This window comes from Ziziphus jujuba, chromosome 1 (assembly GCF_031755915.1).
Source record: "Ziziphus jujuba cultivar Dongzao chromosome 1, ASM3175591v1".
Lineage (NCBI taxonomy): Eukaryota > Viridiplantae > Streptophyta > Magnoliopsida > Rosales > Rhamnaceae > Ziziphus > Ziziphus jujuba.
The window spans coordinates 42,981,755-42,994,156 of NC_083379.1; the positions used below are offsets into that span (position 1 = coordinate 42,981,755).

Consider the following 12,402-nt stretch of genomic DNA (forward strand, 5'->3'; position numbering starts at 1 on the left):
ATTCAAAAGTTTGTTTTGTAACTTTTGTTCGCAAAATATTAGCAAAATAATAATAATAATAACAACTTTGAAAGATATGGTAATATGACAGGTATTGTAGACATCACCTACTACATATTTGGATACATTTCATCCGAACAAAAAATCTCCCCTTTGTCTAATACTCTCTTACTTTTGGAAAATTACAAAGAAATCATTTCTTCTTTTTTTTTTTTTTTTTTTTAACTTAAAAATTATTTCACAATTTTGACAATACATATGGTGAAATAGAAATTTCTGGGAATAAAATTAATTGCCAAAGAAATTAAGGATAGAAAACAACAAAGTTTCCGTTTCTGATTAAAAAAAAAAAAAAAAAAGTAGTTGGTTTGCTGCTCTGAACTTAAAACTCAACTGGGTGTCCGTACGGAATGAGAAGCGCTTCTAACTATAAAAGCCACGGCTCTGCCACCAGCTCCAGATGGTCAACCATGGCCAGGAAGCGGACCACAAAGACCACCTTCTTCTTCGTTGTCTTCCTTTTTCTTGTGGCCTTTGGAACCTTTGTTCCTGTTTTCGCTCCACTTCCTTCTCTATCTCCAAGCTCTCACCGCCACCATAGTGATCGTGGCCACAGCAAAGTAAGTCTTTGTGTTTCTATCTGTCATTTATGTTTTTATTGTTACTGGCAATTGAATTGAGGCAAAATAATTGATGGGTTTTGGGGTTTTGGTATCTGGGTCACTTTGATTCATAAAAAAGATAAATTTTTTATATATTTTAAGGTGAACTAGCTGTTAGCTTCCACATTTGCTTTTGTTGCTTTCTTTGTCGAACAACTGTTTGATATCTAAGTTTGATCTATGGCTTGTATAGTAGACCATATTTTGATTGGTTGATGAGGTGGTGTAGTGTAGGAAATGCCAGAAATTTTATCTAGAGCTGCTGATCTTGTATCAAATATTTGGCTTACTTTTGTTGAGTTTTCAAATGTTGGTAACTGTAACCGGACAAAACTAGATTGAGAATATACTTCCTCAAATCTTATTTTATTCACTTACCAATTCAATTTTTCGATATCTACAATTTAATGTGGTAATTTTTTTTGTTAACTTATTCGACAAAAGAATGCCTCAAGTTATATTTTTCATCTAAAACGGAGTGTGAACTCGTTCAATGTGTATCAGGCAAGTAGTAGAAAGTTTGAGATTGACGATGACAAGTTCTGGAAAGATGGCGCGCCTTTCCAGATCATTGGGGGCGAATTGCACTACTTCAGGGTTCTTCCTGAGGTATTCTTCTTGCCTTCCTCTTTCTAAATTGTGAATATTCTGCTAAAGTTACTAATATAACATTGTCAGCAGCTAGCTTTGTTAATTTATGGTTCTTTTACTGTTATGTCATTTAAGTGTGTAATGCTAGGAATTTCCTACAGTTTTGGGGTTCTAGTATGATATGGAATGCTAATGAGAAAATATGAAAAAAGAATATCTTTTGGCCTAACGGAGAGAATTTTGGATATAAAGACTTTCTGTAAAATTTTTCATACAGGACATGGTAAATATACATATGCAGTGCTTTTCATTTAATAAAAATATGGAAACTGCTCATTTGTTGAATGTTGCTGAAGTCTTCTCACTATGTTATTGGATGAACTAATTTGATATCTGTGTATGACTAAATGACTTCTTCTATCTTTTGAAGTCAAATGAGGGCTATCCAATTATGATGTGGTGTTGTCACAAATCTTTTTTATGATTGCAGTATTGGGAAGATAGGCTATTAAGAGCAAAAGCATTGGGTTTGAACACCATTCAAACTTATATTCCCTGGAATCTACATGAACCAACATCTGGCACTTTTGTTTTCGATGGTATTGCAGATTTAGTATCATATCTTAAACTCTGCCAGAAAATGGGTTTCCTTGTTATGCTTCGACCCGGTCCATATGTCTGTGGAGGTCAGTTATGCTGATAGATTTATGATTTGCTTCTTCTTTCTTGGCTAAATATTGATATTACAACTTCATTTTTAATGCATCTGGAGCTTGCTGCTTGTTTATGTTGAAGCTGTCTGTGTTTTTTTTATGCCATAAGATCTTTATGGGTGGTTGACAAAGTAATAATCTTCCATTGGAGGTGCTCGCTATTTCATTGAGCAACCTTCAACATTTTTCTGCAATGGATTACTGTCTTGTTAGATTCATAATTTTCCAATCTTTGCGCACATAAAAGAAATATTTGCTAACTCTAGCTACTGTATCCGTTACTTAGGCTTAAATTCTTCTATTTTCAAGTTCACATTTTGGTTATTTGTCTTTTTGTTTCCATTTGATGATAGCTATGATATAATGATGGTGATGGTCACACTTTGAGGACTGACCTTTTGTTGCAGAGTGGGATTTGGGGGGTTTCCCTCCTTGGTTACTTGCCATAAGGCCAGCTCTCAGATTAAGATCTTCAGATCCTGGTTTCCTGCAAGCGGTGTGTTTCACTCTTGTTCTGTTGTTTCAATGTTGGAAATTCATGGCAAAACCGTGCTCAAAATTCTCGTTTGTTTGTTTTAGCATACAATATTTCATGTGGACTCTATTTTGAACTTTCTAAGGTTGAAAAATGGTGGGGAAGACTACTTCCATTAGTTGCTCCATATCTTTATGGCAATGGAGGTCCCGTCGTAATGGTCCAGGTATGTTAACCTGGAAACAGATGGTAAAGTGAATGCTGAACTGTCTAATCCAAGGTGTCTTATTATTGTCCAAACTTGTGAAGTTGATCCTCAAATATCTGAAATTATGTGCTTGACTTTATTGTTGAAGAGTAACAGTGAAAAAGATTATGCTGACAGATTGAAAATGAATTTGGTTCGTATGGGGATGACAAAGCGTATCTTAATCACCTGGTCAGTTTGGCAAGATTTCACCTTGGCGATGATATAATTCTGTAAGAGCATTTGATCCTAAATTCATGCTTGTATAAATTGCTTTTTTACTGTTGCTTTCATATATATGCTTTGGAACAATCACATTTTCATGTGCTGGTTAAGCCTTTTGATGTGAATTTAACTCAGCCTTATTTTAAAATACTGTGTTCACTAATGAGTTTTTAATGAACATAAATGTTAAGATTGCACATGAATAGAATGAATGTAACAAAATAGTCTGAAAGGGTGTTCTAACTGCATACTTCCATCCAATGAACTTTAGTAATGACATCGAGATATATAAATCTCTGTATCGGTTTTCAGGTACACAACAGATGGAGGCTCTAGGGAAAATCTTGAGAAAGGAACAATTCATGGAGATGCTGTCTTTTCAGGTAAATTTAGCATTGACCATACTTTATAGTTTAGTTATTTAGTTAACGGTATGAATCTCATACTTCTTATTGTATAACTTAATAGTTACTTCATTTGCTTGCACATTGTTTTCAACACAGCATTTTATTGAAAATAAAAATACTAAATCTAGTGAACAAACTAAGTGATAAAGTTTGCTCTTGACATTGATCTGGAAGCAAACAACTATTCTCTTTAATCATAGTTTTGTTTAATAGCCCTAACTTTGTCTTTGATTTGTAGCTGTTGACTTTACGACTGGTGATGACCCTTGGCCTATATTTAAGATTCAAAAGGAGTTCAATGCCCCTGGAAAATCACCACCACTTTCAGCGTAAGTCTTGTAAGCAAGTATTAATCTTTATTGGTCAACAGTCGAGGTGCTCATAAACAGTTTTTTCAGGGAATTCTACACAGGTTGGCTTACTCACTGGGGAGAAAAGATTGCACAGACAGACGCTGATATTACAGCATCTTACCTTAAAAAGATTTTGGAACGGAATGGGTCCGCTGTGCTTTATGTATGATCTGAAATTTCAAGTTTCACTGCTATTAAGTTATTGCATTCATTGTGCTCAGATTTTGATTTTCTGCTTTCTAGATGGCACATGGTGCAACAAATTTTGGATTTTATAATGGAGCAAATACTGGGGCAGATGAGTCTGATTACAAGCCCGATCTCACTTCCTATGATTATGTAAAAACATATTCTGCCTTATATTTTCTATCCTGTACTTAAATGCTTATGTGTGGCTGCGAATGGCACAAACCAATAATATCCCTTATTCCCAGGATGCACCGATTAAGGAAGCAGGGGATGTAAACAATGCAAAATTCAAAGGTATTTGTTTTATGATATTTGTCCTCCATAGCTAAAATTCACATGCTAGAAATTATAGGTAAATTGTACCTTAACGTGATGAACCTGTCATTCCTTGATTAGAATTAATCTTAAGAAAATAAATTAATTGAGGGTTGCAAACTAAAAATTTGATTCTCATTATTCATTTGGCTACTGAATTAATGTTTCATAACCTTGAAGCTGGCTTCCGACGTTAATTTGAATATTTAGCTGCTCTCTGATCAGATTTTGGGTGTCGTTACATGGAACAGGAATTGAGAAGTGTGAAGGCAGTTAGTAAATAGGAAGACATAAATGTGTCAAAATAAGAGGGGAACTCCATATGTCCTACTAGATTGTCTGTACTGTAATGCTTATTTGCTTCCACTTTGCCTTATAATTCTACATGACTCTCTAGAATGTTATGATCTTTATGAAATTTTGAGTGAAAGGCAATAATCTCCAAAATTGTATCTTTTCAAATGGTGATATTGCAAAACGACATTGCTTCTTATATTTGTGTTTCTTTCAGCAATTCGGAAGGTTATAGAGCAATACAGTGCTAAATCTCTTCCTCCAATTCCATCTGATAACGAAAAGAAAGAATATGGATCTGTTCGCTTGGTAAAAACAGGGAACTTGCTTGATATGCTTTATCATTTTGAAAACGTTGAATCTGAAAATCCAATGCCAATGGAGCCCGTGGGTCAGGTATGTAAATATTATGAAACCATACCTTTTAACTTTGTTCCTTAGCAGCTGTTATTAATGATCCACTGAAATATGAAATTTTCTGTGCAATGCTTTTTCTGTTCAGATGTTTGGGTTCTTGTTATATGCAACTGAATATGCTGCCAAATATAATGGTCATAGAAGCATTCTCTTTGTACCAAAGGTGCAGCCTTCCCTTGTTTTACTTCTAAGCTAATCTTATTCACCTTATGGTCCTAGACATAGAATTTGACTAATTTAATCTCAATAATTGTTGCAGGTCCATGACAGAGCTCAGGTGCTTATATCTTGCCCTACTGAACAAAATAATAAAAGACCAACTTATGTTGGTATAATTGAAAGACAATCAAACGGAACACTTGGCCTTCCTAGGTCTAATTGTGCCTCCAACATCAGCTTATTTATTTTGGTACTAACTATCCTTTCTCTTTAATTTTTAATATGTCGTTTTAACAATAAATTGAATTAGAGTTGGTTTCCAGTACCAGCTTGGAAACAATTAACTAGACTGTTTCACATAGGAAGCTTGTTTATATGTTTAAATTTACGTGGCTTTACAGTGGATTTTTCAAAGCTTTGCATTGGATCATAGTGATGGCAGTTTTGGTTCTTTTTTGCTTTATGCTTATTATTTTTATAATTTGTTTTTTTTCTGTGTTGTAGGTAGAAAATATGGGTCGTCTAAATTATGGGCCATACATATTCGATAGCAAGGTAAAGTGGCTTGAAAAACAAATACTGTATTCTTCATTTATTTAAAATTATTAAATCTCCTCTAAATCCTAAGAATCAAAGCTTGTATTGCTTCACCTTGCTGATATAAGACTTACATTTCTTAGTGCCTTACATGATATTTGAGTGGTCTTTCTTGTTCTCTTTTGCAGGGTATTTTATCTTCTGTTTATCTGGACCACAAAATTCTTAAGAGATGGAAAATGTACAAGATTCCTTTCATCAACCTGAATGAAGTCCCAAAGTCAAATCCCATTATTCAGGCTGCATATTCTGGAATCATTAATATATCAGCCCGCAAAGAATTAAAAGAGAAATATGGTATGTACTGAAAAACCACTTCATCATGCATTTTTATGCATTATATGGCAGGAGAATTTTAGTTGACGAGGCTATCAAATATGAGTCAGAGAAGAAAATTAGTCACTAATCCTTACCTTTTCTTTTGCAGTAAATATTTCAAAAGAACCAGCATTCTATGCTGGCCAATTCTACATTGGCAAAGATGACCAAGTTAAAGATACATTCATTTCGTTGCGTGGTTGGGGAAAAGGAATTGTAACTGTTAACAATTTCAATATTGGAAGATATTGGCCGGTAACTTAGTGTCTCTCTTTCTTATAATTAGATTTTCTTGTATAGTATATTTTGTCTGTAACAATGTGTATTCTCTTATTTTGCAGTCAGTGGGACCACAGTGCAATCTTTATGTCCCTGCTCCAATCCTTCAGCATGGAAAAAATAATGTGGTATGAAATGCCAAAGATTGAATGATTTATTTATTTTTTTATTAAGCATCATCATCATCTTTCACTCATGTATGCTTTTACATTCAAATATCCATATGGAATCCCTGTGAAGAGACAATTAATCCATTCGTGGTTCATAGTAACATCTTCCACTTAGGAAAAAAGGTAACGTGTCTATACTACAACTAGGGGAACCAAAATGAAAAGCAGAGCATGCACATTCCTTCCACAGAGGAATGTCTGTTGTCTAATATCACTTATGTCGTAGACCGTATATTGAAGCTGCTTAAAACAAGCTTTCTTACCAAAAAAATTCAGTTATCTGTTCAACTTGACATTTGACAATGACTCTTGAAGAGCTGAAGAAATTTTGTAGATAATCTAATTTCTAGTAATATTCATGTTTATATCATGTCACTCTCTTTGTAGTTTTTGAAATCCACTTTCCTTGTAGTTCGTAATCAACATATTCAACATTGTGTTATTCATTTTTATTCATTGCTTCTGCTGTAACTTATAATTGTTTCTTTATCATTATGCAGGTCGTATTTGAATTAGAATCCCCAAGCCCTGAACTTGTAGTAAGCTTAGTTGACCACCCAGACTTCACATGTGGTTCAAATAAACTAAACTCCATCTGATCAAATAAGATGATCTATCATCCCTTGCTTCAAAAACACACAGAATAGAAGGTGTTTGGTTGTTGACCCTGTCCCAGAAAATGCTGATCTTCTGAAGACCTTTACATGTGCAGTTTTCATGACAGACAAACACTGTGCAAAGTATCACTCTCCATAAAGGGATTATATATAGATACACACATATATCAAGGAAAATACTTACATTTTTCAGTTTGCACATCTGTATTGGCATTGACGATTTATATAAAAGCGAGAAAGCTTAATTTTCAAAGTTTATACGCCCTTTTGCATCACTAGATACAGCATCCTTTGTATCCAAGCTTTGGAGGTGGATATTTGAACACTTTGTATAACTACTTGGGTATGCATCCTCTTTTATCACGTTAATTCATACATAAAAAGACGAAGATTTATGACCAGGTGGCATAGATACATGAACAACAAGACGGCTTGCTTCTTGATTCTACACTCCTAGGCCTAGTAATCTCAGTTTTAGGTCCAAAACCGAATCCTGTATGCTTGAAACTAATGAAAATGAAAAATTCATCAAATGGAGAAGTGTTTGTCCCAGTCATAGAAACTTCAATAAAAATCAACAATGTCATTTCTCTTATATTAACCGGTTTCTCATCTTACAATCAAGATCTTGACTCAAAACAGATTCAATTTGTTCCCAAGATACTAGGAACTTCGGATCATATACTACATAAACTACAAAGTATATCCTTCAAATAATTACTTTAAATGCTACTTGGCATCCTTCTTTTCCTGTTTAGATCCTGAAACAGCTGCAGTTGCAGCAGCCGTCATAGCAACTGCTGCTGCACCTACCTTTGCACTGCCTGCAGCCTTCATTGCCCCACCTATTTTCGCGAATGCAGCTATTCCTCCTACAAGAGCAGCCCTAAAGGCAACTGTTGGTTTTACTGCCATAACTTATGCCCACAATTTCAAACTCGGGACTTGAAAACTTGCACCTTCAATACCAAACAAGAAGTAACTATCAAGCCATAGCATAATCACAGAGCACGACAATGCCAATACAGCAGCTTTCCAAAAGAAGATGGAAAAAATGGGGTGGGGGAATTCATAGCATGACTTTTTAAATTCTGGGACAAAATAAAAAGCTTAGAAATTTAGGAACGCCCGGTCCTATTGGCTGCAAACCAAACGAAAGAAGCCTATTGGACCGTTTTCATATCTTTCCTAACGAAGCATGTTGTAAAACATTATACATAAAAAACAGTGTATTCCACATTCCAAGTCAAAAACATGTGCGTTGTATAATCACAGAACTGTATAATTTCAATAATATCCACACATATACAAGATCCCGGTTCTATGCAACTTAAAACTAGTCAATCACAATTCTTGAGTGGAAAGATTTGATATTGAAGATCACTAATTTCTATCCATGAAATTTAAATGACTTTTTGTAATTGTGGCATGCATCCATGTGTGTGTGTGTGTGTGTGTGTGTGTGGGTGGGTGTTTTATAAGGATTCAGCTTTACCATTCTGATCTTATCCATTACAGCAACCAACAAGAACAACCCAATGTCCAGTTTGGATATGGTAAGGATTCGGAAAGAGAAACTACTGGGACTTGCAAAAATATGTTAAGCTTATTTGACATTGTAACCAGATTGAGACGTGACAAAAAATGCAAGTCACGCAATTTTTGTTAATATGCCAGAAAAAACCATTAACAAAAACGTAAACTCGGCTAAAAGCTAAGTTTTTTCACCAAGTTCTCATTCAAAGAAGTAGTTTGCAGAACACAGTTGCTCATGGTAACCAAAGGAGACAATTCATAGAAAGCACAGAACAATTTGTGCAGGAAAAAAAAAAAAAAAAAAAACTCAATATGATAATCGCATGCTTACAGTGGGAACCCCATTTGCCATTAAGAAATTCGAATCAGAAATTAAAAGCATGAATCAGGGAAACTGAAATCAAACCTGAAATCGAAGAAGGAAAAAAGCACCTTCCAATTTCCAAAGCAAGAAAAAAGCTTGAATCTTTGGCTCAAAATTCCTTTTTTTTTTTTTTTTTTTTTGGGTAATAGACTTTCCAAAATTTTTCCACCTCTATCTCGGAAATCGGAACTACAATTGAGGTCTATGCGTCTTCAGCGGTGGCTGCTAAGAAAAGGAGTAAAATACGAATACCAGGCACGATCAAAAATAAAACGACACAGCTTCCATTATTTTATTAGAACGACGTCGTTTCATCGAGGAAAGAAGATGACCGTGCAACACCTACAGTAAACGTCATGTCGTAGATTAATCAACTAATCTTATAAATAAAGATTTGAACTTTTTAGGTTCCCGTGTGTGAGAAGTCTTTTGAGTATAAACCCCAATTTTTCAGTTTGTCAGAGAAGAATTCCAGAAGCGGCGAGTGCGAGAGAGGAATGGAGCACCCGTATTCAGGAGGAGGAGGAGGAGGGAGCTGGACGATGATCCCGAATGTGCAGACCCACAGTAACACCTCTACGCCTTCGAATCAGGACCATCTCTATCTCCACCATCACCAGCAGCAACAACAACAACAACAACAATTTCAACATCAACAATTTCAGCAGCAACAGCAATTTCAACAACAACAACAACAACAACAGCAACAGCAACAGCAACAGCAGCGTCTTCTTCTTCAGCAGCAACAACAACAGCAACAACAGCAGCAGCAGCAGCATCACCACCAGTCACTCGCTTCCCATTTCCACCTCTTCCATGTATGTAACATGCACAATCAAAACCCTAATTTTATAGATATATATAAATTGTGCATTGATGTTTTGGTGTGTTTGATGGTGATGCAGTTTGTGGAGAAATTAGCGGACACCATTGAGAATGGAACTAGGGATCAGCAATCAGATGCTTTGGTATTCCCCCTAATTTTGAAATTTTTGAATTTTTTTCTTTTTTCTTTCGGTTTGATTGTTTGAATTAGGATTTACCAGGTTAAATTAACTTCTTCTTCTTCTTCTTCTTTTTTTTTTTTTTTTTTAATGCGGATGTTCAATTTTTTTTACGTGGGTGCTCTGGTTTTGGAAAGATCAATGATTTGAACAACCACTTTGAGAAGTGCCAGCAGCTGTTGAACTCCATTTCCGGATCCATTAGCACTAAGGCTATGGTAATTGCCTTTTTTCAATTATTTTGGGTCCATTTTTTTAATTTTTCGGACGTTTCTTTGAAATGCATTAGTTGCCTTTGTCTAGCTTAATTTTTGACGTTTAAATTGTCATTGATGCCAATCTGCATGACTAGTTTGCAGTTTCCAATAAATGATTTTACTTTTCCTTCTATTATGTTTCATTTATGAGAATCATTGTCACCGTTTCTGATGTTGTTTGTGATGTTGGGTTTGTACATAATACGATATCACAAAAGTGTGGTTACATAAATTCATTTCCATTCTTTGTTCAGTTGGCTCTGAATTATGCTCATTTCTTAATACCAAAAATTCCCATGGAGTATGTGACTGGTAAATAGTAAGTGATTTCTTTTTTATGTGAGATCCATAGTCTGATTGGAAAACTTGTGTGTATACTGCTTGTAGACAGTTGATGGACAAAAGCGGAAGCTGGAGGAAAGTGAACAATTGTTAACCCAGAGGAGGTCTGTACTGTTTATATAACTGCATTAGATGTTTGCTCCAGTTAAATGCCATGCTTGCTTAACAATTTATATTCAATCCAGAGACCTGATTTCCAAGTACAGAAAATCTGTTGAAGAGCTGGTCAAGTCTGAGCCTTAGATGCTTCTTGCCTTCCTGACATGGAGTAAGGCAATTACTCAAATTTAATTGAGCAGTACAAAAGGTTCTAATCCTTGTTAATTGGATGTGTTACTGGCAATGGATTTTTTATAGCTGATTTGTTTACTTTTTAACAGGAAATGCTGTTTACCTTGAATGAAGTAAAATAAACATGTTGATCAAACACGTTGCTTGAAAGACTTCATAAGAGTCACATGGCATGGGAAATTCATTTCTCTTAAATTTGAGAAATAAGAACTAGTAATCTAGGAGGGTGGTGGAAAATGATGCTTATTAGGTTTAGTTTCTTCTAAACATCACGTCAACAGATGAAAAATATTTTTCAAACTTTAATTGTTCTATGTGTTTTAGTTCATTTACTTACCAACCTTTCAGATAAGCTGGTAAAGAGTCTATAATGCATAAATACCTGTTTGAAATGTGGTTTACAGTTAAAATGTCACGATATCAAAATTTCTACAAACAGATCTCCCATGGTCTTGTGTTTATGCATTTTAAGTTTGTATTTGTTGGTTAGCATTCTCAAGCCAGGTTATTTTCAATTTTAAACTGTCTTGGTATGATGATCAATTTTTTTTTTTTCCTTCTTTCTGTTTTTTTTATTTATATATTATTATTATTATTATTATTATTTTTTCACTTCGACTTTTGGTTGGTTAACAATATTGACAACCTAAATACAGGTTTTTACCATGATTTTGACTTTTGATTGCAGGACTAACTAGTAGCAGGTTGAATTCTTTTCCATTTTCTCAAACTCTGTAGGAATGGAGGGAGGCTTCTGATTAGTTCTGAGCTCACGCCATTTTAGCTACTCGAGAAAATTATTCATCAAGGGTTTTGTCGTTGTACATGTATGCTTTTTATACATCTAAGATTGTTATTATTTTTTTGTAACCTCTAGTGTCATGTATTACAGTTTGTCAGTTTCTTGAAAGGGAATATGTGTCTGAGCTATGGAGTTCTTTCTCATACTGCTTTGTCGATGTTAAGGATTTTTAGCTATTTTGTTTAAGCAAAATGTTGTTTTTCCTTTGATACCGTTATATCACTTTAATTCGGGCACTTATAATAAATTATATAACATATTCCTATATTACTTGGCTCTTTTATTTGTAAATTTTATATACTATAATTTTTGGATTTGGGATGGCTTCGTGGTTATAGAGAACTCTCTTTCGATAAACAACATCCACAAATTTTCAGTAGGACTCGAATTATTATTTATCGACATTCCAAGACCTGGTCAAGGCTGTTGTTTATAGAGGCACTCCTGGTCAAGGCTGTTGTTTATAGAGGCACTCTGTTCTGGTAAAAGATTAACTTTGCTTTCCCCCAAAAAAAAAAAAAGAAAGGAAAAAGGTATAATTCTTATGATTATAATGAAACATAAAATAAAATTTCAGCACCATATAATGCCATAGCATTATTCTCCAATTATTTATTTATTTATTTATTTTTTAAATAATAATTATTATTAAAAAAAAAAAAAAAAAAAAACCCATAGTTTGGCTTAACCTTGACCAAAGGCTTATTAATAGTGAGGTTCAAATTCCTTAATGTTGTCGAGTTTACAAAAGAAAAATGACAACAGGATTTTAAACTTT

At 34.5% G+C, this 12,402-nt stretch overlaps 2 protein-coding genes and 1 long non-coding RNA gene across 5 annotated transcripts; 2 read left to right on the top strand and 1 right to left on the bottom strand.

The window, feature by feature from the left end:
* The first annotated feature begins 241 nt into the window (after positions 1 to 241).
* On the top strand, positions 242 to 7,286 carry LOC107425258 (beta-galactosidase 17). Its single transcript, XM_016035217.4, has 19 exons — positions 242 to 620; positions 1,167 to 1,271; positions 1,744 to 1,939; positions 2,374 to 2,462; positions 2,587 to 2,667; positions 2,827 to 2,921; positions 3,226 to 3,296; positions 3,559 to 3,649; positions 3,719 to 3,836; positions 3,917 to 4,012; positions 4,108 to 4,156; positions 4,689 to 4,867; positions 4,974 to 5,051; positions 5,148 to 5,297; positions 5,552 to 5,602; positions 5,773 to 5,941; positions 6,072 to 6,217; positions 6,304 to 6,369; positions 6,912 to 7,286. The coding sequence occupies exons 1-19, from the start codon at positions 411 to 413 to the stop codon at positions 7,008 to 7,010; spliced, it is 2,139 nt and encodes a 712-aa protein (XP_015890703.3). The 5' UTR covers positions 242 to 410; the 3' UTR covers positions 7,011 to 7,286.
* A 305-nt stretch (positions 7,287 to 7,591) lies between these two features.
* On the bottom strand, positions 7,592 to 9,197 carry LOC107425260 (uncharacterized). The gene is made up of 2 exons (XR_001582096.4): positions 8,971 to 9,197; positions 7,592 to 7,987 (listed from the first exon to the last, which is right to left on the bottom strand). It is a non-coding gene; the product is annotated as an uncharacterized LOC107425260 (long non-coding RNA).
* A 131-nt stretch (positions 9,198 to 9,328) lies between these two features.
* LOC107425225 (mediator of RNA polymerase II transcription subunit 9) lies at positions 9,329 to 11,891 on the top strand. Of its 3 annotated transcripts, none has more exons than XR_003056966.3 (6): positions 9,329 to 9,746; positions 9,834 to 9,896; positions 10,070 to 10,150; positions 10,577 to 10,635; positions 10,717 to 10,838; positions 11,511 to 11,891. XR_003056966.3 is itself a non-coding variant. In XM_025076447.3 (6 exons), the coding sequence occupies exons 1-5, from the start codon at positions 9,426 to 9,428 to the stop codon at positions 10,772 to 10,774; spliced, it is 582 nt and encodes a 193-aa protein (XP_024932215.3). In that variant the 5' UTR covers positions 9,329 to 9,425; the 3' UTR covers positions 10,775 to 10,804; positions 11,511 to 11,891. The 3 variants fall into 3 exon arrangements, 2 of the variants coding, with proteins under 2 accessions (XP_024932215.3, XP_015890664.3); XM_025076447.3 differs by having other exon boundaries at positions 10,717 to 10,804; XM_016035178.4 differs by having other exon boundaries at positions 10,717 to 10,799.
* Positions 11,892 to 12,402: the final 511 nt, after the last annotated feature.